The 25,709-nt window shown below is 46.9% G+C and overlaps 1 protein-coding gene across 2 annotated transcripts in view; it reads left to right on the top strand.

The window, feature by feature from the left end:
• SLC66A1 (solute carrier family 66 member 1) overlaps positions 1–25,709 on the top strand; it is a 235,737-nt gene that overhangs the window by 147,661 nt on the left and 62,367 nt on the right. For both annotated transcript variants that reach the window (XM_069610391.1, XM_069610392.1), the window contains 3 exons: positions 93–186; positions 814–965; positions 9,700–9,792. In XM_069610391.1, coding sequence (XP_069466492.1) covers positions 93–186; positions 814–965; positions 9,700–9,792 — 339 coding nt within the window. The remainder of the gene's footprint in view (positions 1–92; positions 187–813; positions 966–9,699; positions 9,793–25,709) is intronic.

The raw sequence follows: 25,709 nt of genomic DNA, 5'->3' as shown, positions 1-25,709 counted from the left end.
CGCACCTTTTTGCTTGATTGCTCTATGTGAGGTATACCTGTGTTCTCCTCATGGACCATTGCTTGCTCTGATTTAGACCGGTTTTCTTACAGACATACACAGCTGTGTACTACGTGATGGCTGATGTTCTGATGCTTTCGCTGTTTTCCTACTACAAGTTCAGGAACAAGAGTCAACTGGTATTGTGTGAGTCATACTTCAATCTTTTGCTTCCATTCTCTACATTTCTGTCCCCTTCCTCTGCCCTGTAAGGAACATGCTTATTTACTGCCAGGTGAAGCTTCTCCCAGTCACTGCCCTGTGTGGCGTCTCCTCAACCCGTTGCTTTTTGTAACATGGTTTCTTTCAGTGCAAGGCCTTTCTCAATTCACTGCTATGCATGGTATCTCCCACGCATTGTGAGGCATCTCTCCCCCTCACTGCACGTTTGGGACCTTCACTGCATCCTGCAAGGGTTTACCTCCTTTATTGCCCCACGAGGCTGCTTCACCTTTGCTGCCTTCCATTATTCCCATTTGCCCATCCTGCGGTCTTTGGTTCCTTCCTCTTCTTTGCTCTCAAAGGTTTCACCCCTTCTCTCGCTGTCTTGTGAGGCTTTTCCTCTTTACTGCCATGTAGTTCCCCCTTCCCTTTCACTACCCAGTAATGCTTCTGCACTCCACTTCTGTGGAAAAACTCCTTCACTGAGACTGCCATAGGGCTCCCCACCTGTACTTGACTGAGGCCTCCCAGTCTCTCTCTTTGAAGTGAGATCGCTATGATTTAGTGCTACAAAATGCTCATGAATACACCTCTTTTCTTTTATCTTTCTAGTGACCACTCCCATCAATGCGCTCTGTGCGGTCACCTTGCTAGGGGTGGGAACATCGCTTTCTGTCTTTGGCAGGCTGAAACCTTCAGGCTTGGACATATCAGTGGCTTCCAAGGGGCGAAGTCTTCTCTCTGTTGGTGAACAGGATTGCCTGGTGAGTAAAACATTGGCCTACAAGGTGAGTCACAGCTGGGGTGTGAGCTGAATGGCTAAGGATGAGAGGTCAGTGATGAGTCACGGTGCAATGCCACTGATCAATTGTGATGTAAGGCAAGAAGTATTAGTTAGGTCAACAATGTTTCTTGTGGGTTGTCTTTTCACTGTGGGTTGTGTACTTCTTCACATATGCCCTTCCTACACACACAACGTCAGACAGACTTTGGAATCCTCATCCACAACTTGGGCGCTCGAAGCACCAAAACTGGGTAGTCCTTTCAGGTGAGTTACCGTCCTAGACTATATCCTAGATGTGATTTATCCTAGACTATAAATGGTGTTAATTGTACTCTTTGGTTCCCCACCATCAGTAAAGAACAATATTTCAAGAATAACCACAAATTGTGGAGGCTGATATGTGTTGGACAAGGGGATAAAAGGTAAACATAAGAAACAGTATTACTATTGAGTATCTTCTCATCAATTCTACCCTCTGTCCTACCGGATTCCTGCATGGTCAGTGTAACTATGCAGAGTGTAAACACAGGAATCTGCTAGGACTGATGGTATGCCGATAGAAGGTCAGTTTGTGCAGGGTAGAAAAGCAGTAGAACATGTGACTTGTAAATACATGTGGGCTGAATTTACCAATACTTGTGAACTGAATTGCGATATGACCCATCAGGAGCATATGGCAGCATTTGGCAGAGTGCAGTACAATTTCAACTTGAAAACCTGGACACCAGCTCCATCCGGAGAACCCCTTTGTGGCGGAAAAGGATGCAGGCACCCGCATACGTATTGATCATGTTTGGAAATATTCTTTTATCAATAGATAATGAGAGACAGAGTGACATACTTTGTGCTTTAAGTGGGCTCACAAATCGGTGATGCTTAAGTCGCAAAACAGTATTTGCGGGTGGGGCCTAACACGCGTCTGGCATGGCCTCAGAATTGCAAGCAGCTAAGGAACCTTTAAAAAACATGTGGCCCACGAAAAGGAGTGCACTAGTACACGTTGAATTTTCTTACCTGGAATGCCAAATCTAAAATAATGAATCGACTGAAAGATAAAATTAAATCAAAAAAGGTAAATTCAGGTTTAAATCTCAGTTCTTTTCAAGGAAGTCCATAATTATTTTGTACTGAGTTTATGAAATAATTCTAATGACAAGGCTTCAATATAATTCTCAAATATCAAACAACATTTCTCCCTCTATTGCTCTATCCCTTCAGATTATCAGCAAACAATCTAATTCCAAATGTTTGTAACTGACAAAGTGATTCTAAACATGGCTCATAGTGATGTCACTTGGGGAAGAGTAGAATTGCTGCTCATTTATTTGGTGAGGCAACCGGTCAGAGAAGTTAATTGGGGAAGCCCTGCTGGCAGGCGATATTTGCACACTGCCAGGGCTCAGCTCAGGCTAGCCACATCCCTTTTAAAGACCTGGACACACCCACTCTTTATGTAAACATAGCAGCCAGACAGCAGTATCTGGCAAAGGTGTGTAGTGCAGGTCACATTGCTGCCTTGCAGATGTACAGAATTGTTACATGCTGATGTAGTGCAGATCCTCAGTGGATGCAGAGATTCTGGGGATTGAGTAGTCACCCCATCGGGTAATTGTGTATTTTTTAGTTCATAACACTGGTTGCAACCTTCTTAGTTGACGTCTCCTATACTTGAGTTCATTTAATCAGATCTCTGGACTTTTGCCTATGTTCTAATTTAGACTGGGTTATGCACACTCTCTATCTGGAGGTGCCTGTCAAATTTGACAAGGCATCTTCATTTGATATGAAATGTGCCTGCCCAAATGTGGACAGGTGTACACAACTGTGACTGCACCTCCCCAATTGTCTTCAAGCTGCATAGTTTATCAAGTTTCCATCAGCCCAGCCTTTTGGAAACAACTAATGTACTATAGGCCTTCTGTTCTCTCCTCCCTGCACATCTGATGATAATGTGACTTTGTTAGGTCAGATTTGAAATGTTCTGCCAATTCTCCTTCAGCTGTGAGACCACCAGCACTTTTTGCTGGACTTGGGGATTTCTTTGTCTATGTTCCTGGGTGAGTGGGAACTTTTATACCCCCACTCACCCCGTCTTTCACCCTGGCTATGGGAGTCAGGTTGTGTCTCTCCATACTTTATTTTTGGAGTCGTACTTTCCTCCACCTTTTTGGGATCTATATTTCACTGGTGTAGCACACACCACTTTCTGTGCAGTGTTGCTGGGGAGCCCCTTTGTAATTTATTTTATTCTCCTTGTGAAAACTCAAGTTCCCAAGGGTAGAGGGATACTTGTTATCCATTCTACATTTTATATTGTGCGATCAGCACACACCACCTTATATGGTGTGCTGAGGGGTTACACTGTATCCTCTTTCTCGCTGCTCCTGTAACATTTCTGTTACAGTGTCAAGCATGCCTGAAAGGCTGATGGCAGTGGACGTGTTCTACCAACTTTTGTGTAATTGTTACTTGCAGGCTGTGTGCACAGATGGGTCACCATTGATCCAAAATGGTGACTGTATTTTTTTTGTTGCCATTTCTTGTGTGGTTGTTCTTTCTTGGCCCTGCTGCTGTGCTCGGTGGGGGAGGTCCTGGTTTGACTTTTGTCTTTGGCGGGAATCCTTTGTGAAGCCCGCCAAGGCTCCAGAGTGCCTGTGAAGATAGGAAACAAAGTCTTCTGGCATGCCTGCCTGGAATCAGTTGCAACTGAGAGGCTGACTGTCCTAAAAGGATAGCCACCCCCAAAGTTTGAATGTAGCATGAGTGCTGATTGGCTGGGTTCCTGGATAAATGGCTTGGATCCTGAGGCTGAAGACAAGTCGATCACTGAAGAGGAGGGTCTTGATCTCCTTCCTGAAATGTAGAAGCAAGGCGGAGGCGTTTCCAGAGTCTTGGGGCATAGACCGAGAAGGCCTATCTTCTGGTTCTTTCCTTCTTGCAAGGGCGAGTTAAAGTCGGCACATATTCTTACTTCTGGTGGATCATAAGCTTCCAGAGATGCTGAATTTCTCAGTGAGGTAGCGTGGGCACATCAGGGTGACCGCCTTGTAGATGATGCAGCAGGATTTGAAGATGATAGGGGCTTGCAGCGGGAGCCAGTGCAATTACATGAGGGTCTGGTGATGTGGTCAAATTTGCAGAGTCTTTTGATGAACTGTGCTTCAGCATGTAGGACACATCTCAGGGGTGCCAGGGTAGTCTCCAGAAGGCCTTCCAAAAGGGCATTGCCACAGTCCATGGTGGAGAGGACCAATGCTTTGAAAGCAGATCTGAAGTTTGTATTTGTATTTATTTTATTTATATAGCGCAAAGCCAGGCTCAAGGGCAACCGGGCGCATATCATAGTAAGGCAGTTACATTATATTTTCAAGTAAGGGAGCAGTACATTACATATCATCAAAGCAGTCCGGACAAATTGCAACACGTACGCCGAGGACGTTACAAATCAGGCATCAAACAACAGTGCAAGTGGGGTCCCGGAGGCCCAGTCGGTAAGGAGGAGCAGTTGTTAATAGGAGGTAACTAACCAAAGCTTGGCTTTGTGTTTGAATTGGTTGAATGAGGGTAGGGTTCTGATCAAAAGTGGTACGGTGTTCCAGAGCTTGGCTGCCAGGACAGGGAAGCTGTTGCCTCCAGCAGATTGAAGCTTAAATCTGGGGATCGCTAGACCTTGGTGTTGTGCAGATCTGAGTGCTCGTGCTGGTGTATAATGAGTGAAGCGCGAAACTAGGTATGAAGGACCCTGTTGGTTGACGCATTTGTAGGTGAGGGCAAGTGCTTTCAGGGAGATCCTTTGGGCGACTGAGAGCCAGTTGAGGTTCTTCCTGGTTTCTGAAATGTGGGCAGATCGGGGGATGTTGAGGGCTGCTCTGATGGCATTATTTTGGGTCGTCTGGAGTTTATTAAGATTACCCTGGTTGGTACCCTGGTACAATGAATTACAGTAGTCCAATTTAGACATGACCAGGGTCCTGGCCAGGGTGATGCAGTTCTGGGCCGTGAGGAAAGGGCAGCAGGCTGAGATCAATTTGCCTGTGTACGCAGATGTGGAGGCCACCGCATTGATTTGTCTAGTGAGTGTCAGGGAGGCGTCCAAGTATATACCCAGAGTTTTGGTGTCTTTGGATACATTAATCAGATTGCCATCAATGTCGAAGGAGCCAAATAGGTGACTTAGTTTGTTAAGTCCCTGTTGTGAGCCTAAGATGAGAAGCTCAATCTTGTCATCGTTGAGGCACAATTCATGCTGGGCCATCCAAGCCTGTATGACAAGGTAAATGTCATTGAGGGCTTTGGAATCAGCAATGTAGTCACCAGTGATGGGTATGAGTATCTGGGTGTCATCCGCGTAATTGGTGTAGGTGACACCCAGATAGTCAAGCACGTCAAATAAAGGTTTGGTGAAGACATTGTAGAGAGTTGGGGAGACACAAGAGCCCTGCGGAACTCCACACGGGACTGATGTGGGATCGGCCGATGCGGTAGGAGAGAAAACTCTCATATGCCTATTGTCAAGGAATGACTTGATCCAGTTGGATGCATTGTCAGAGAAGTGGGCCGCTGACTTCAAATGCCTGCATAGTATTTGGTGATTGACCAAATCAAAGGCAGCTGATAGATCCAGAAGTAGTAAAAGGGCCAATCTACCGTTGTCTTTAAGGTCATCAATTTGAGTTTTGAGATCAAGTAAAGCTGTTTCAGTCCCGTGCTTAGGTCTGAAGCCAGATTGTCTTGAGCCGAGGAGGTTAGTTGATTTCTTTGATGAAGGGAAAGAAAGTTGGTACCAAGAGGTTTTTGTCTTCCATGCTATGTGATGTTTGAAAGAGAGGTATATTTCGAACCCAAGAAACATGGCACAGGTGCTCACCAGGGGTGCGAGGCACTTGAGGTTTGTAGCAGAGAGTCGGGTGTTTAGTGGTGTTTGTCAGCAGGGGGAATTCACTCTTGCAGGGGTTCAGCTTCGAGCCTGTGGATGTCTTTGATGGAGGATATCTTGAGATAGAGCTGCATGTCTTCTGTGAATTGGTGGATGTTGTGTGGAGCCAAGAGGGTTCAGAGCAGTTCTATGTAAAGATTAAAGATCATAGGGGAAGAGGATGGATCCTTGCAGGTCTCCACAGGTTATGGGTGGAGTTGGTGATCTGAGGGAATCCATTTGCAATTAGCAAGGTAGGATTTGAACCAGCTGAGGATGATCTCCATGTGGCGATGAAGGCTGTCAAGAATGTCTGGCGGTCCACTGTGTCAAATGCTGCTGAGAGGTCAAGGAGAACCAGGGAGCAAGAATGGCCATCATCAAGGATTTTAAAGGCATCATCGATCACCTTGATGGTATCTTTTTCTGTGCTGCATTTGAGCCTGAAGCTAGATTGGTAGGACCGAAGTAGGTTGTTGGCTATGATGTGTTGGAGGAGTTGTGTGGCTACTGCTTTCTCAAGGATCATACTTAGGACGGCAAGGTGGGTGATGGGGCAGTAGTTGCTGAGGTTATCGGGGTCCAGAGTTAGTTTCTTAAGAAGCAGGAGGATATTTCCGGTATTGAAGGTTGAGGGGGAAGTTGTCAAACTAAAGTAAACTCGGCTCCTGCAACGCCTGTACCTCCAACACTGTTACATACTGGAAGAGCAGTTGTTCCCAATGGCCTGGATTTTAGATTTACACAGAGTCATTGTTTGTTCTGATCTGGGTTTAAGGGCGTGTTTACATTCTGATCTTTGAAGTCCTTCTGATCCCCTTCATTTACATTGAGCGTAAAGTCATTCCCTGCTGCTACACTTGCATTACCTTTGGTGGTGGAACCTGGGTATGGAAACCCTATGCTATCAGAACTGGGAGCTGCTCCTTTCTGTTGCAGGAATCCAACTTTTGAAATACTACTAAAATGTCATTGACTAAAGAACCATCTGCCACATTGAGGCCATTACTTACTATAGAACATTGAATCATTTTTAAAACTCCCCCAGAGTATCCAAAACTTGGTCATTTACTTTGAATACCATGACACACTTCTTCCTAAATTAGGGCTTGGTACATTAAGTGTAGTCACTAGAAACTGAAGTTGCCTTATAATTTTATAAGGCCTGTGATTACTTGTGTAACATCTTTTTAGGCCATGGTAACAGTATTTAACAATATCTGTATTGATTGTCGAATGTGACGTGTACGAATTGGACACCTAAATGTGATTGTTTACATGTGGATATGGTTTTTACTTGTATTATATATATTAATTTATTTTTTAGATACTCGTGTGGACATCTAATCTATTACTTGAGTATGTTAACTATACTTTGCACCAAGCTCCTGATCACCTTAGTCTACACCTTACTGCTTTACCAGTTTAGAGTTTGATTAGACTTTTGTGGTAAGCCATCAGGTCCACCAAGGTTGGCTTCTCAGAACCATACACCAGTAGTGGTTCTGAAACCCATCCTGACAATGACATTTTAGTGCTAATCCCTCCTCGATGAAACTCTTTCCAGAGTAAAACCATTCTGCAAAGAGTTGGGATGCCTTAAGGTAATGAATGTGGCATTTCTCAAAGTAATTCAAAGATCTGCTGTTCCCACATATGCCAAGCAGTCCGCTCATTGAAGAACTTGCACTTGGAAATTGCAGTTTAACTCTCTTAAAGAATCCAAGAACTTTGGGGCTAGAAAGAGCTATGCAAATGTGTAATTCAATGCTGGCACTTTACTGCCAGCCTTTACCCACATCATGGTGTAATCGGCTAGACGTACAAGCTATTATGAAGCAACATCACCTCGGACTAAACTTCCCTCAATAGTATAATGAGGAGCTAACTGACAATAAATGTTTAATCAGAACACAAGAAATATGCTGGTATAAAACACAAACAAAAGGACCTCCTCACATTAATGCCAAAGCTGCACATTACTCCAAAACCACTCTAACAACAGCTAACGGGAGCAATGCTCTCTTGGTGGCAGTCAAGCACTGCTCCTGCACCGGTAATCCCAGGATACACAGAAAAATGTAACCCAGTTAATATGTTCTTCATTGCTAAGATAGATAGACAGAGTCAGACAATGCATCGATAAATGTGACACTGTACACAAACCATAAAGTGTTATGTGATAACAATTTGTGATGGTGAGGTACTGTATGTTATTGCACTGAATACATTTTCGCAAAATATATTAAACTAGCTCTTAAAAAGACTAAACTCTATCTATCAACATCATAAAACAGATCAAGGGCACTGCCCTCCCCTCCCTCTCCCAGTAATGAATGTCTTGCTCAGTCAAGCCACCTTTCCAAGCAGCATAAAAACAAGACTAATGTAAACACTCTTTAAAAAACTCACACTAGATCTGGAAGACCCCACCAACTACTGGCTGATCACTGGCCTTCCTTTCATCAGGAAAATCATAAAGAAAGCAGAGGCCATCAAACTCCAGGGTTAGATCAGCCAGCAAGGTCTACTCTGCCCCTACCAATCAGGATGAAGAGCCAGGTACAGCACAGAGATGGCTGCAATCCAGACCAAAGTCGATGTTCTCAAGATCGTGGGCAAAGGAGACGTCGGTTTCTTGGTCTTTCTCAACCACTCAACTGCATTCAACATGGTCAACCATGCCACGCCAATCAGCCTTCTAACTAACAGATTGGGGTTCATGGGCAAAGCCCTTAATTGTTAGCCTCCTGTTCTTGGATAGACACACAGTAGTCCAGATGGTGATCAGGAAGAAACGCACTTCCTCCCACCAAAGGACTTCAGACCCATGGCCTAAGCCCAAGTGATCTCACACCTCGATGGCGGTAACGCCCTCCATGCTCGCTACTTATCTATCTCCCCTATAAGGGCAGTTCAACATGTTGCTGCATGCCTGATCAAAGAAATTTGATCACAGCGCCCACATCCTAAGAGAACTGCTTTGCACCGCCGTGCTGCAATTTGGATGGACCCAATGCTCTTACAGTTCATGAAAAACCTGAATACCCTGCTCTCAATGGAGTATCTAGGAAACACCTGGAACCCTCAGTCCCTCCTAACAGGAGAAAGCCACTGCTGTAGGCCAGGGTGGCCGAGCTCCAAATATAGAACGTGTTGCTACTAGGGCCGATTTACGGTTTTGTTGTAATCCTCAACCAACACTGTACAGCGCTCTGTTGTTCCATGGCTGGGTTTATGCTGTTCAAGTCCAAATTCAAATACAAAAAATACAAAATGTAAGATCTTTTGTATTCACAGGAACAACCACAGTAAAATGAAAAACAAAAGGACTTTCCCCTGAATACAGACAAACACATCTTATACCATAAAGTTGACTAAAGTAAGTTGGCCATGCCTTAAGTTAATTACTTCCGAGATGGAATTCTTCAATAATGCTTTATTCAGTGTTGCAGAACAAAGATAAAGGTACAGGAAAGTAGGAGCCAAGTGAATGAAACAAAAGGAAGGCCTTTTATCTCTTCTAACTGAAGATTTGTATTTGTGAGGAACGTTTTAGGGGCATCCACCCCAGATAATAACGTGTCCTGTATGTGTATACAGGCTCCTACTGTGGCTCTTGACAAGATAAGTGGTCACGCGTGTGTTGGTCATGTGAAAAGGTAACCTTGTCGTGTAACTGTTGTGATGCGGCAGATATGGCTCTTGTGATGAAGCAGTGATGTTATAGTTTGGGATGTACATGTAACTGCTATGATGCAGTGGTTTGTGACGCAGTCTGTTCTTTTCTTTCTTACAGCCCTTTTCCACCAATGAGAAGATAGGTACTGCTATCGGCTCTTTGTCTTCTGTGCTCTACCTGCTGTCCAGGGTGCCACAGATCATAACCAATGTAAGTAACTAAGTAACTAAGCAACTTTGTCAACTGTTATCTGCCATTGATTTTGAGGACGTTTGAAGAGAAGCTACCCATTTTACATATTATTTGCATTTTACCACATATCAATATGTTGGCCATTTCAACATGCCATTTCTATATGTCACTTAAATTTGGTTGTTTACCCCATATTCACTTCCATCTCCCCTTTCCTGTTGCAGAGTCAATGTCTGATGGCTGTGTTCCAAGACCAGTTTTGCAGAAAGCATTATATACATAGCTGAGAAGGCAGGGCAGCTTCAATTAATGAAACCTAAATATGCATTGATAGAACAGTAAATCTGAACACTCGACTTACTGAACCTGGCCCCTCCCCCACACCTTAACAACGAGAAGAGCAAAGTAAGCAAATAACAAAGGGGGGGGGTGTGGATGTGTAGTCTGTCCATACAAGAAATGGGTCACGAGCTCTGTGCCCTTAGTCAAGAGCACCACATGAAAAAGTATATATAATGTCTTACTATAGGACATATAGATATGGGGCACTACAGTGGACAGTTTTGCAAGTTGCTTTCTGCATCTTCATTGCACAAAAGCATGTGCTCCTTGTTCCACTGCCGGGCCATCAACTAACATACTTCTCATAGCTAGTCTCTAAGGAGCGCATAGTTACTCATTTTCCAACAAATTCCATAATACAGGAATTTAGGCATGGTGTTGTGTTGGGCTTTACTAAACGAAGCACGTAGAGTGTTTTTATTTTTTTTAATGTGAGTCACTATACGATCTTTGAAAATAAATGCAATATTGAGGTGGGCATCCTTCATTCACTACTCAGAAATGTTCAACCCAAGCAGACAATTTGAAACCCGTAAGAGCGTGAGGTAATTGTGTAATCCTCACTGTTTTCTTCCTGCTCAGAATGGGCACAGGTTTATGACTTTACCAAGCTTATAGCTGAGAAAGGGCCTGCCCCACTTTATCTTTCCCAAGCACCCGTACTGACAAGTTCTATAAAGGGATATGTGCGCCCCTAAACCAGAGCAGACATGTGCTTCTCCTTGTGGCTCTGCCTCAGGATCACCTCTTGATGCATTAATTTGAAAACAATTGTACAGACTTGGTGGTCTATGTATTGGCCTCACTGGTGTGGCTGCATAAATGCCAAATGTGGAGAGCAGAAGTGCTGGTGGTCTCATCAGAAAGCAATGAGCCACCAGTATTCCCTGCAGTGCACAGCTGTCAAGGAAATATTCCCAACCAGATAAGGAGAGTTGGTGCTGGATGAAAAACTAGCCGGGAAAAGAGCTTTTAAATATTCATTTTACTCCCAGACTGCAAAAGCATAGGCATGTCGGAAGTGTGAACCAGTTTTCGGGAGCAAGGAGATAGTGGTACCGCTGGCATGAAGGAAAGCTTTGGTCATTGAGTTCAAGGCATGGGTTCGGAGGCTGTCGATCCCAGTGTGCTACTGGGCAATTCACAGCCTAGTGCTAGGGCTTCCTGGAATGTGAAGCCCCAATTCTAGAGAACTTGGAGATTTGAGAAACCCTCTTTTTACAGGCCTAGACAATGATACTCGTGGTTCCAGATAAGATTTTCAAGTGGGTGTATTTTACTCCCTATTTTCAGTTGGGAGTAAGTTCATTCCAGTTTGCATTGGGAGTATTTTCTATAGTGGTACACATATATTGAAACACCGAAACCAATATCTTTTTGTAATCCAGACTTCTTTGAACTTAGTATCAGATGAAAAATAAAAAGGTCAGTTTTTTTCCTTACAGTTCCAGTTCAGATTGGATAGTAATAATATCAGCTCTTCCTGTAGACGCTGCTGAGGTTGCACCACTGATACAAACGTACTAGTGGGTGGCATACTTGGTGTCTGGTGATTTCTGTTTTTTGCGGGAGTATTTTTACTTACAATTTTTTTATGTTCGGTGTATTTGCCTGATTTGCAGCAGTAAAGGTGGCTGTTATGCAGCTTATCGATTATTAGAGCAAATGATCCTTCTTTTCTCTGTTTCAGGGATAATCTTCTTCATGCTTCGGAAATGATTCCTTATATGGGATGCTGCTGAGCTTCAGGGATAATCTTCTTCATGCTTCGGAAATGATTCCTTATATGGGATGCTGCTGAGCTTTTCAGCGGCACTCCATGTATCAATCACACTATCCTACTGAATCTATTATCTCTTGTATTTGGCCTTGCAGGTTCTGGTTGGGGCTAGGCCTACTAATTTTTTATTGCAATTTACAAATGGTGTATCGATGTGGCATCGCAGAAATCCTAAAGGTTGCCACAGCAAATAACTGCATTCTTTGTCTGTGAGATTTGTTAGCCTACGACAACTTTTGTACCAATGCTGTCTCACCCAGATAACATTTTGAAAATTCTTTTAACTGCTGCTCATGTGCAATTGATTTCTCTTTAGGCTGGAAAATAATAGCCCCTGGCCTCTTGTTGGTCTCTTTTGGTAGGAGCTTGCCCAGATCGGCCTGTCTCAGTGCAGGCACTTGGTCTCTTGTTGAGTAATTGTCTCTTTGGATGCACAGATCAGTGAATAGGAACACCTGGGTTCTATAAACGTTTGTTACACCACATCCAATCAATATGCCCTCTCTTCCTGACATGGAATGGCTGGTGAAGGATGTCCTTCTTTCCAGCCTCGTCCGATTCTACTGTCTCAAATACTTGAAGCCTTTCATTGGCTTTGGTGACATACCTCGAGTCCTTTATTCCTAGAATTCTGTTCCCGCAGTGCTTTCTAGTGAGCTATGTAGAGGAATGTTCTTTAGAACAAGATGGTGTTTACCATGAATCACATAATGGGGCGGGAGTTTGCCGCTTTGACCCACTCCAGGAAGCCTCACAAAGCAGGAAGCTCCATCTGTGGCCATGCCCCCACCTCCTTACTTATGTCCCGGTCTCCCCCTGCAGGGTGAAGCCCACAGGGGAAAGGGGCACAGAAGTTTGCCGCTTCGACACGCTCCAGAAAGCCTCTCAGAGCAGGAAGCTCCATCTGTGACCACCCCTCCCCCCACCCCCCTTGCTTCTGTCCCGGCCTCGCCCCGCAGAGTGAAGCCAGCGGGTGAAAGGGCGCAGGAGTTTGCTGCTTTGACCCACTCCAGGAAGCCTCATGGAGCAGGAAGCTCCATCTGTGGCCACGCCCCTCTTTACTTCTGTCCCGGCCTACGCCGCAGGGTGAAGCCTGCGCGTGTTTGCGCTTGCAACACCTGTTAAAACTCTGAGATTGCTGACCGCTAATAGCAGGAGCAGCTTTGACATACATTCATTTGTCTTTGCCATCTTCTGACGGATGCGGGTGGGCCTGGAACCTGGGCTGAATGGAAATATAAATACAAAGCTAAGGAGTGGTGGTTAAGCCTAAGACAAATAGCAGCCCAGCACACCAGGTGAGAGCACACGTGACTGCTAATTAAGCTACATTGTGATACTTGATGCTACTGATACAGCCACGGGGGTTGAGCGGGAAAGTCCTTGAGCTGCAAATCATACATTCCAAAATAACATTCAGCAAACTCACTGGACATGTCAACCCCTGATAACTATGAACTGTTGCCGAGCTCCGTGGAGTCCCTTTGTGTCAACAGAAAATATTGACAGTAAAAAAAAAAAAAAAAGACCAGTAGCAGGCTTACCGTCCACAGCCTGTGATATTAAAACCCAACCAGCGACCGTCATAAGGACCATGGGAGAAGCTTATTCTCTCATTTGTGAACTACATCAATTCCTGGGATCTTTTTGGACTCTTGTCGTTTTGGACACCTGGTGGTGGGGACGGGCAGGGCTGCCGCCAACCACGTTGAGGACCTGACTGAAATTGAAAGGTCTCATGTATTTTTATTTTTTTTGGAATCTTTTTTATTAACCTTTTTTTTTTTAACTTATCTTTATTGCTTTTCACATGTCAACACTACAACAAACAGTTGGAACTCCCCCCCCCCCCCCCCAACTCCCTCCTCCCACCCCTTGGGCATGATAGTCCATCTTTCGGGGATCACATTATGCGTTGAATATATCTGCTACTTTAATGTTATGGGGACACCATTGTTCCATGAAGTCTGATTGAAGGTATTCTTGAACCCCTCCCCATTCCTTTGCAAACATGTCACTCGTACCCTAGGTTGTGTGGGTGACGTCTTCCATCGCCATTTGGGCCCATACCTTTTGAAGCCACGTAATTGTCAGTGGGGTGTCCTTCGTTTTCTAATTTTGGGCAGTCGTTGTCCATGCTGCAATGAGCAGTCCCATAAAGCTCCTCCATTGTGACCTTTTGTATTTCCTTGCTATTTTGTCTCTCATTCCGCACATCCATACTCCCTCTCCCATTTGTCCCACCTCTGGAAACATCTTCCCCCATCTCTCCCCTCACATCTTCCCAAAAGGGTTTTACCATTTTACATTCCCACCAGGTGTGTTTCCAAGTTCCCACTTCATCGCAACCCCTCCAGCATTGACTTGAGGTTTTGGGGAACATTGCGTGCAGTCTTTCTGGGGTATAGTGCCATTGTGTTACTATTTTGATCCACATTTCCCTTGTCTGTGCTGAGCGCGTCATCTTGGGAATCAAATTCCATAAGCCCTCCCACAGTTTTTTTGTTGGTTCCTCCCCCAATGTCCTTCCCTACTTGATCATATATACCCATTTGATTTCTTCCTCCGTGTTTATGAAAGAGTAGAGTGTCGATATCCATTTCTTCGCACCTGTATTGGAAATGACATATTTCTCAAACATCGTGAGTTTTCTCATTGCTGCTTTGGCTATTTCTGGGGATTTTAACCAATGCTTAAGTTGTTTGTATCTGTATTTATCCCGTTTGGAGAGTGATGAGCAGGACTCGTGTGATTAGCAGGACTCGTGTGGCCTAATTTCATTGTCCAAGAACATTTCCCCTATTTTCGTGATTCCTGCATCCTCCCATCTTTCATATGCCCCTTGCTCCATCCCCGGTGGGAATTGGGGATTCCGACAAATGGGCGTGAACGGGCCAAGCGTAGTTGTCATTATACCTTTACGTGTTTGGCTGTCCCATGCCTCCATTGTTGTCTTCATTATTTCGCTTATCCCTATGTTGGGGTGTCTGTGATGTCTCTGTTTCCAGAGTAGTTCCACCAGCGGTGTTCTCGCTACTGCCCTGTCTTGTTTTGCCCAAATCTGCTGAGGGTTTTCCCCCATCCATTCCCAAATCACCTTTAGTTGCGCCACGTGGTAATACTTTTTAAAGTGGGGGAGCGCCATCCCCCCATCCTTGGTTGGGGCTGTCAGGATCGTTCTAGCTATTCTCGGGGTTTTCCCTTTCCATACAAATGATGAGATCACATTGGATAGTGTTTTGAAAACGGTGCGGGGAACTCCCATCGGTAGAGCCTGAAGTAATATAGAAGCTTAGGTAGGATGGTCATCTTGACCGATTGTATCCTGCCCCACCAATAAATCATCAGAGGGTTCCATCTTGCCAAGTCTCTTTGTATGTTTGCGAGAAGTTGCGGGTAGTTTTTCCCGTACAGTTGGTCTACCGTGTGTGTTAAGGTTATCCCCAGGTATTTTATGCCCCCTACTGCAATCTTAAGGTCCAATAGTTTGGCTTCTCTTTCTATTTCTCCCCGATCACCCGCCAGTATTAGAATTTCTGATTTTTTTCCTGTTAATCTTTAGGCCTGACATGGCCCCGAAGTCTTCCAGTTCCCTCACCGCCACCACTAATGTTCTCCCCGGGTCTTCTATGGTTATTAGCATGTCATCCGCATATGCTATGACTTTGTGTTGCATTTTTATTAACCTTTTTTTTAATTTTCTTTTTTTTAAACTTTATTTATTCAACTTTACAACCCATTGAGGAAAAAACAAAAGCAAGACACAGAACTGATCAGAAAAGGTACATCACAGCATCAGCCTGCAATTCATACAAAGCAGATTCCACAATACAATGCAACATTATTACATGAAACCTTTAGAGCGTATACTGAAGGGAGGCTTACGCCCAGGATTTGAGAGGGAGGTAAATCCTGCAAAGAGCTGCCGAGAAGAGTGGGAAGGAGGGGGGGTTCCTGAGTCTGAGCTGGAGGACAGAGCGGACATGTATTAACGAAATCGTCGCCAGATATCCCTGGGTCTGGAGTGAGGGTGTTGCATAGCCCCCCAGGCCTCCTCCGTGTCGTGCGCCCAGGTGACTGCCCGGAGCCATTGGGAGTGCATGGGCGCGTTGGGGCGAAGCCAGCGCAACAAAATACAGCACACTGCCAGCAACAAACAGAGTCCAGCCAATTTCCTGGCGTCACGTTTCAGACCGGGTAGCTCGTGAAAGGGGCTGCGCATGGGAGATGGATCTATGGAACAGTCTAGTATGTCTGACATAGAAGAGCATATGTCCTGCCAGTATTGTGTAAGGTGTGAGCAGTGCCAGATCATATGAAGATAAGTAGCTTGGTCGCTTCCACATCTGGGGCAGAGAGGTGAATACTCTTGGAACATGCGGTGTAATCTAGCTGGTGTGTGGTGATTCCTGTGCAGTATCTTGAACTATACTAATTTAAACCTGGAATTGTAGGACACCTCCTGGGTACGCAAACACATTCGGGCCCAGCGCTCATCAGTGATCTTGACCCCAAGGTCTTCCTCCCATTTGAGTTTCAGCTTGACAAAAGAGGGGGCGGCTCTATTCTGCAGCATGTTATAAAGTCTAGATACTTTCCCTCTGAAGGCATCGGAAGAGCACAGTTCAGTTATTATGGGGTCATCCGGAGGGATTGCAGGAAACTCGGGATATTTGGCTTTGAGAACCCTCCGAAGCGAGGAGTATTGCAGCCATGCTTATGGCTTATGTCTAAGGGGTGGAGGAAGGTCTGACCACTCCAGGAAGTTGTCCCGTTCAAATACATCGCGCAGGGTCAGGAAGCCAGCTTCCGACCGGTGGGAGCCTATAGTTTGAGGAATATATGGGACATCAGGAAAAAAATTCCAGAGCGGGAGGTCACCATGGAACGGATTAGGTGTTGCAACCATTACCCATATTTTGGTGAGTGCAAGTGACGTGCTAACCACCGGGTCCGGTGAGTCGGGATCAGATGGAACGGGCTTAAGAATTAGGGAACCAATCGTGCGTTCGCTAACCTTTAGTTTTTCAAGTCAGACATGAGCGGGGGGACCTCTGTACTGAACCAGTAGGAGGCGAATTGGGATTGAGCAACTACCCAGTATCTGAGAAAGTGGGGGGGCGCCGAACCCGCCCAATTCTTTGAGAGTGGTGAGTGTAGTCAGTTTGAGCCGGACTGCACAGGAGTGCCATAGAAAGGTATTAGTAATGCTGCGTAGCCTCTTGAAGAAGCTGTCGCCCGGCCATAGTGGAATGTTTGTAAAGCGGTATAGAGGCAGCACAACCATTTTAAGGATACCGATTCTGCCAGCTAAGGAGATGGGGATTCTAGTCCAACTTGCAGTTTTGGTCATTAGGTTTGCTAAGTAATTCTGGTAATTGTCGGTGCGCAACTTCTCGACGTGCCGGGAGACCGCCACTCCCAGATATGTGAAGGTGGAATGGGACCACGTGAACCCCTGAAGGTCGGTGGGTGGTTGTGTGTTGTCCGTGAGTGGAAACAAGGTCGACTTAGAGTAGTTTACTTTGAGTCCGGATATCTGACCGAATCGGGTCACGTCATGTATGATTGGAGCTAGGTTGGCTTCTGGGGAGCGGATGTAGAGCAAAGCATCGTCAGCGTATAAGGAGACGATATCAGCCTGCCCCGCTGTGCGTAGGCCCCTGTGAGAATGTGATTGGCGCATCATGTCCGCGAAGGGTTCAATTGCTATGGCAAAAATTAATGGGGGAAAAAGGACATCCCTGTCGCGTCCCCCTGGCTATTTGGAAGAGGGTGGAACATCTATCCTCGGTGCGGACCCTGGCGACTGGGTTGGTGTAAAGGAGTCGGACCCAGGATTGAAAGTTGGAGCCAAACCTACATTTTGCCATGACTTTCCACAAGTACTCCCAAGACACCGAGTCAAATGCTTTCTGCATGTCCAGGGTGGCTGCTACCGCCTGTGTGTTTGGATTAATTCTACTGATCACATTGAAGAGCCGCCTAAGGTTTAGGGATGTGGACCTACCTGGGACGAAACCTGACTGGTCGGGATGTATGATGTGAGGCATGAGTGGCGCTAGGCGGTTAGCCAGCAGCTTCGCAAATAGTTTAACATCACAGTTTATTAGCGAAAGGGGGCGATATGAGCCACACTGGGTGGGGGGTTTGCCAGGTTTGAGGAGTACTGTTATCATGGCCTCACGGAGAGAGGGAGGAAGTGTGCCTACTTCGCAGGCCTCTTCCCATAATGCTAGTAATTGTGGGGCCAGGATAGATTTATAACGTTTGTAAAAGTCCATAGGGAGACCGTCAGGACCAGGGGCCTTGCCCGCAGCGAGTGCATCGATAGCTTCGGTCAGCTCTTCGACGGTGAAAGGTCTGTCTAGGGACGCGGAGGCGTCAAAAGATAGGGCCGTAAGAGGGAGTTCCTCTAGGTAAGCGTCGATTTCTGAGATATGAGGCTCATCCGCTTTAGAGTATAGAGATGTGTAAAATGCGAGGAACTCTGTGTTGATGTCCTGAGATGAGGTAGCTAGAGTGCCATTGGCCCTCTCAATTGGCGGGATGTTGGGAGCGCCAAACTCGTGTCGCATTTGCCTGGCCAGTACTCGGCCCGCCCGTTCGCCTTCCCCATACCGTCTAATAGCCCAGGGATTGTCAAGGAACTTAACTTCCCGCTCTGCAAGGCCGCGGAACCTATCCAGCTCCTGACCCAGTGCTGCAAGCGCCGTGGAAGAGTGGTTCAGAGAATATTGGGATTACAGGTCGGACAGGGACGATTCACAGGCAGCGATATCCTCTCAAATACGTTTTAGAATGCCACAACCTTTAGATATGGCTATACCCCTGACGTATGCTTTGAATGACTCCCAAAGGGTGGCTAGTGAGGGTACTGAATCTGTGTTGACCTCAAAAAACTTCTCAATGGAGGACTCGAGTTCAGAAGCGAAGGTATGGTCCAGATGGGCATAGGGCCTCATTTTCCATTGTCTCGCTTTTTCAGAGTCATGTCCCCAGATTAGAGAGACGACCACCGGAGAGTGATCGGACAGCGTTCTGGGGAGGATTGCCAGGTGGGACAGGCACCTTATTAGTATGTCGGACACTAGACATCTATCTATTCTTGAATGTGAATCATGTACCGAGGAGTAATAGGTGTACGTGCAGGAGTTTGGGTTCATCAAGCGCCAAACGTCGACCATAGCCAGTCGGGGTAAAGTTGTGAGGATCGTGTAGGCTGCCCTTGAAAGCTGGCGAGGTCTGGAGCCCAACCTATCTAGGGTAACATCTAAAATCGTGTTAAAGTCTCCACCCCATATGATCGGGGTCCGGGGGTAACTTTCAAGAATCGAGGCCAGTTGCAGGTAAAATTCAGGGTCGTCTATGTTAGGCCCATATATATTCAAAATGGCTACCTCTTAATTTTGTAATTTACCAACAATGAGTACATATCTCCCAAGGGGGGTCAACATGCGAATGGGAGCAACTGAATTTAAGGTTCCTATGGATTAGGGTGAGGGTACCTCTGCTTTGAGAAGAGTAATTTGTGTAGTACCTCTGGGGTCCCCATTGTTTAGCGAATCTCTCGCATTGTTCGGAGCGAGCGTGGGTTTCTTGCAAGCATAGTACTTGGATACCATGCCGCTCAGCATAGAGTTGTATTTGTCGCATCTTTCTATAGTTGCCTAGACCCCTAACATTCCAGCTCATGAAGGTTATGGTGTTATCCGCCATCTGCGTGGAGTGGTGGTCTGAATTTTGTACTGTGGGTTTGTGTTGGTCCACGCCTTCTCGGCTTTGGCCCATGCGTTACCCCATCTGGGGTCCTGTGTAGTATTAGTATGTCACGTGTGCCCTCTCTGGTGGTTGCCAAGATTTTTCCAACATAACTCCCAATCACCCCACCCCCCGCCCACATCCCTCCCCCAACTTGAGGAATGAAACCCAATACCCAACAAATCATCAACAAACAACTCGGCATCATGCCTGGGGGGCACGGACTGGAAGAGGGTGAGGATAGTACAAAATACAGTAGGAGTAACAAGTGCGTTCAGCTTAGGTTACATGAGTGGAGGATTTATGGTAAAGACAGGTGGGTCCCCGCAACATGTTTATGCATTACCACTGATTCCAGCCATGACACATCATGCTTGCGAGCATTTTGCTGAGCCCGGCTCCCCTGCAGGGGGGCCGGCCCGCTACAAGCCCTAGAGTGACCGTAGTATATCAATAATAATCAAACAAAGTGAGATTCTTCCCCTAGGGAAGGTCAAAACACGGAGGGTCAACCCAACAGGAATAATCAGAAGTACATTCAGAGTAGGGGTGCGTGGTCTAGAACCTTTATGAGTGAGCTTAAATGTGGCCCATCACTGCCCCAACGCAACAAATAAGTACCATAACAGGTTGGGCCTGTGGCAGCAGTGGATTAGCCATGGAAGTGCTCATCGAGGAACCTAGAGGCCTCCTCCGGGATCGTAAAAAAGAATATTTTGTTGGAGTGTTCAATGCATAATTTTGCGGGAAACAGCATGGAATACCTGACTCCTAAGTCTCTTTTTTTACAGCTATAAACGATTGGCGCTCCCGTTGCACCGCCACTGAGTAGTCCGGGTAGAGGTGGATCCTATTTGCACCAAGGAGAAGTTCTCCCTTGATCCTGGCCGCTCGTAGGAGGGCATCGCGGTCCCGGAAATTTAGAATCCTGGCTATAATGGGTCGCGGTGGTGCGCCAGGTCTGGGTTTTGCGGCCAAGGAGCGGTGTGCTCTCTCAATGGCGAATTGCGAGGAGAGTTTAGGGGCATCAAGGAGTGTCATTAGGATCCGTTCCACATAGTCCTCCATGGGCTCTGAGATATTGTCCTCGGGTATTCCAATAATGCGCAAATTGTTCCGTCTCGAGCGGGATTCGAGGTCGTCATTTTTCTTCTCCACCGCTGTCATCTGGTTGGTGAGCGAGGAGACTGCGGCGCGTAGAGAGCCCAGGTCGTCTTCGGCAACTCCCAATCTGGTTTCGACCTCAGCGACTCTTCCATCCTTTTTTTTCGATATGGGCTTTAATGGAGGAGATGGTCCCATTCATGTCATCTAGTTTTGTATGGAGTGTAGTGAAGCCATCCCGAATATATTCCAGCATCTTTTGCGAGTCGTCTGAAGCCGATGGGGCAGAGGTAGTAGGTAGCCCCTCGGGGTCCTCTGGGACAGGCTTGGACGGCGTTTTAGTGAACATGTTTAATGAGCCTTGCTTTTTCCCAGCACCAGCTCCCTTGGTCATGTTGAGGGTCGGGTTCAGGGTCCGGTAATGAGAATCCCTCAATAATAGTTGCAGATTAGGGATACTTGGGGCTACAGTTATGTAGCTCTCCGGGCCTGTGGGTCAGTGTCCAATTTATGGCAGGGTTATGCACCCAATCCTCTTTCCAAGAGATCTGAGCGTGCCCCGATGGGCCGGGCCCGCCCTCGTGGCAGTAGCGGTGGGGGCCCCCCGGGATAGAGTCTTTGGCAGCAAAGGCACCAGTGGTTCAACACAGCAGGACTGGTTTAGTATGGGACGGGTGCCGGGGCCCAGGGCGGCGCCCCCTCACACCAAGTGGGCGTATGACAGGCACCGAGATCAATGTTGTGTAGGGTTCACAGGGTTGGATTAGCCGGCCAGGTGAGTATTCAGAACTAGGGGGGAGCCTCAAAACAGATCCAGTATCCGGATGTCTCCAATGATATCAGATCCTCTGGTTGAGTAGAAAACGCTAGGCTAATAATTCGGGTTCAGGAACCGGGAACCTAGACAAGAGTGGGCCCACAGAGGAAGTGTGGCTCCCCTGGTAACGACCGTATGGTAGGGCTATCTGGGTCAATGTAGCTTTTCGGCCCTGTGGGTCAGGCTCAGTGTCCAGTTTGCAGCAAGGTGCGCTTCAAGCTTTCCTGTTAAGCCTAATATGTGTCCCCAAATGTGCAGGACTCCGACACGTGGAAGGGTGACCCCTAAGGCAGAGTCGATGGGGGATGAAGGCACTGATGGTCCAGTATAGCCGGGTCAGCTCAGTGTAAGGTGGGCGCTGGAGCCCAAGGGGGCCTGTGGTGAGTGACCGAGTCACCGCAGCACTGGTGCATAAGGTGCCGGCACAGTGGTCATAGATTAGAGTGGGTAGAGAGCGCTCTATCAGGGATTCCCCCGTTGGTCCTTCAGTAGGATGTTAGTATATTGGGTATGAAGAGGTGGGGGGGAGTGAAGACCCCCACAGTGTCCGGGGTGATGAGGGCTTCAGGCCCTGAGTCGCTCCCTCGGAGGCGCTCGAGTTGTGGGTGGCTTAAGTAGCTGCGGTGGGAGAGCTGAATGCCACCGCAGATCCGCACACTGTCGGGGGATGACGGAGCCCCAGGCCAGTCCACGGCCGCAGGAGTAGGATCCCTGCTCTCGAGCCCGCTCCCTGCTACCCGCCCTCCTTACCTTGATGTCGGACCGTGGCCCGAGCGCCGCAGGAGGGGGGAGCGAGGGAGATGGGCAGACGAGCCGCACTGTAGCGCGGGACAGCCGCGGCGGCTCCGGCCGTTCGCAGCTCCGGCTCCGAATGAGAGGGGGAGCACAGGTCTCAGGCTCCGGGCACCAGCCCGCGGTGGTACAGTGCAGCTGCAGGTCCGCCAGGAGATTCGTTGGGCTGCGCGGCTGTCCAGCGTGGGACGCGCGCTCCGATACCCCTCCCCCACACAGGCCACCTGCACCGGGGGGTCGGGTGGCCTCACTGGTCCGAGCTCCACAGTGCTCTGTCCAAGGGCGAAAACAGCCGTCAGCAGCGCCTCGTAGTCGGTGGTGATAGCGAGGTTCACAGGGGGTCTCTCCAGATCCCAAATTTGGCTCAAGTGTGGAATACAGTTCAATCTCGCTGCCACGGCAACAATGGATGTTCCAAATGTATTTTACAAGGTTATATCGAAGGATATGGGCCCTCGTAGTCCGGAGCTACACACTCAGGCGGCCATCTTGCTTCGGAGCAACAGCGCCCCGCATTTTTATTAACATTTAACATACCACAATACCACATCATAACGTAACATTTTATACATAAATCTCTAAAATGGATGATGAGTGAAACAGAGAGAAAAGAAAAAAAAAGCGGGGGGAGGTCTATAAAACCAAGGTCATATATGGCAGGAAAGAATATCTTTTGATAATCAATTAAATTCCAGAAACTTTGTACAAGGCATTCTATAGCCTAAGGTTTACCAAAACACAAAGTATGCGACTCACATAACAATTCATTAACAAAATTAAACAAAACTTCAATGTCTATTTATCTTTTCAGAGGCCAGCTGGACACTGGATGCGAGATTAGGTCAAGTCCGCATTCAAAAAGGCCTTCCAAATCTTCTCAAAAGTAGCCCTTTTCTGTTGCACAGAATAGATCACACTTTCGGTATTGCATGTGCGATACATCTCTTCCAACCAATTGTTTTTTGTCAGATAATCAGCAGAGTTCCAGTTTCGTAGGATTAATTTCTTCGCTAGCATTGCCCCTGGCAAAATTGGGGATGTGGTCACCCTCGCGGGACAATGGAACATATGCTATGGGGGTGCCATAAAGTGAGAAACCTCTGGAGTGAGATCGCCACCGTGATGAATGAAGTTGTCAAGGGAAATCTGGCCTTTGATTTTGAGACTTTAATCTTAGGAGAAACTGCTCTGCTGGAGTCTTTGAATCAGCATCAGACCACATGGATTTTACAAAAGGGTTTCATGTTCACGTCCACGCCTACCCAAAGAAGTGTAAGGAAGACATAGTATCAAACAGTGTAGAGAGACACACAAGTGATCACAGGTCAAGGGTGTTTATTGAACTTCAATGGGTTGGTTGAACGCCTATCTAAACCTAAATCTAATTATGAGAGCAAGCTACGACCATAAAATAATAATAATAACGCAGTCCTAGTGGAGTCTTTGTCAAAATAAAAGGGCCTATATTAATAAACCTATTGCCAATCCTTACTTCTAAATATAAATGGTGTGGGACAACAATGTATGCAAAATGAAAAGTGTTCAAGAAATGATGTCAGTATAGTTGAGCAGTTGGCTTCCCTTGCCCATGTTTTCAGCACGGGAGAAGGCAGCGCACTCGAGGTTCGCACTATACTGTGGCTTCTCTGACACAAGGATAAAGTCCACATCTTAGGTATTGGGGCCTTCTGTGCCAAAGTCTCTTTCCAAATAAAAGTCTCTTATTATAGAGGGCCTAACATAACAAAACAAGCACCAATGTTCCTTTCTTTCCAGGATTTTCACATTCACAAGTTCTCGGGTCCACTGTTCACCTTGGATCTCCCATTTTCAGGTTCGTACCCCCTTCTATCAAAATGGTCACAATTGCTCTCCCTTTTTTGGGCTTGCACCTCTTAAACACAGTGTTCACAATTTGTCTCCCTCGTTGAGGCTCGGACCTCTTTGTATCAAAAACCGCAGACTTTCAATTGTGCAATGGATGTAGCTAAACCATCACCGTCCACTTTGATTCACTAAATTCCTCATTCTTGTTCTTTTACTTGTGCCACTCTTGGCTAAATACCTCATAGAGACCTTTGATTGAGCACACTTGCGGTGCTGGACCACTCCGTTACACGTATTGCATCTTTCTTCGTTCGAGTTCAAACATCGATCAGCAATTAAGCTTTCCTCGTGTCTTTCAACAAACGTGTTACCAATCTTCGTTCTTGCGCTCTTTATACAATGTTTCCGCTTGCAACCTTGACTTCAACACAGACTGGTCTTGCATCGGTCTCCTCAACTCACCGGCTGGGTTGATCTCTCTGGCGCTGCTTTGATCTTGGAGCCAAGGTCGTTACCACGGTGGCTGCTGCTCCTCCCCGACTCAATCAGCCCTGCAGGAGGGCCCCGGGTATCTCCGACACACAATGCAGGATTCTTCAGTCTGGTTTCCAGGCCTTACACCTTTTAATCTGAAGGATTTAGAGAAGTCACGGTTTCTTGCTGGAAATGGTCAAGGGTATCTCTCTCCTTGCGCACCCTTCAGCTTCCGTCCGGAAAACGCTATTCCATTCATGTGCTTTGCCTCACACAGAGTGTGCTCTCGTGCTTTGGCTTTTTATCCGTGTGGGGAGGTTTAATGGAAGTTAGGTGTGAATGGTTAGCAGTAATTGCTTGACCGTAGTAGTGGGACATGTAAGGTACAATGCTTGAGTCTGTTTTCTCCCAGATCAGGCTGTCCATGTGAAAGTGTTCGTGAAGGCAAAGGGGAGGGGGTTAAAGATCCCAAGTACCCTAACGGGTAGGATGGGATAAAGGTGTTACAGGGAAGGGGATACCACGTCTCGCCATCAGGTGTTCCACTCACCAAAGACCCTTCACACAGGTGATCCTTCCGCACTGGTCCTCCCCAGGGTCTGGATCCAAAGGTGATGGGCATGCCCTGGTCGAGAGAGAGAGAGAGAGAGAGAGAGAGAGAGAGAGAGAGAGAGAGAGAGAGAGAGAGAGAGAGAGAGAGAGAGAGAGAGAGAGAGAGAGAGAGAGAGAGAGAGAGAGAGAGAGAGAGAGAGAGAGAGAGAGAGAGAGAGAGAGAGAGAGGGAGAGAGAGAGAGAGAGAGAGAGAGAGAGAGAGAGAGAGAGAGAGAGAGAGAGAGAGAGAGAGAGAGAGAGAGAGAGAGAGAGAGAGAGAGAGAGAGAGAGAGAGAGAGAGAGAGAGAGAGAGAGAGAGAGAGAGAGAGAGGAGAGAGAGAGAGAGAGAGAGAGAGAGAGAGAGAGAGAGAGAGAGAGAGAGAGAGAGAGAGAGAGAGAGAGAGAGAGAGAGAGAGAGAGAGAGAGAGAGAGAGAGAGAGAGAGAGA

This window comes from Ambystoma mexicanum, chromosome 8 (assembly GCF_040938575.1).
Source record: "Ambystoma mexicanum isolate Mex_15411 chromosome 8, UKY_AmexF1_1, whole genome shotgun sequence".
Classification (NCBI taxonomy): Eukaryota; Metazoa; Chordata; class Amphibia; order Caudata; family Ambystomatidae; genus Ambystoma; species Ambystoma mexicanum.
Note: the sequence above shows the minus strand (reverse complement) of the source record. Positions and strands in the feature narration are given on the sequence as shown.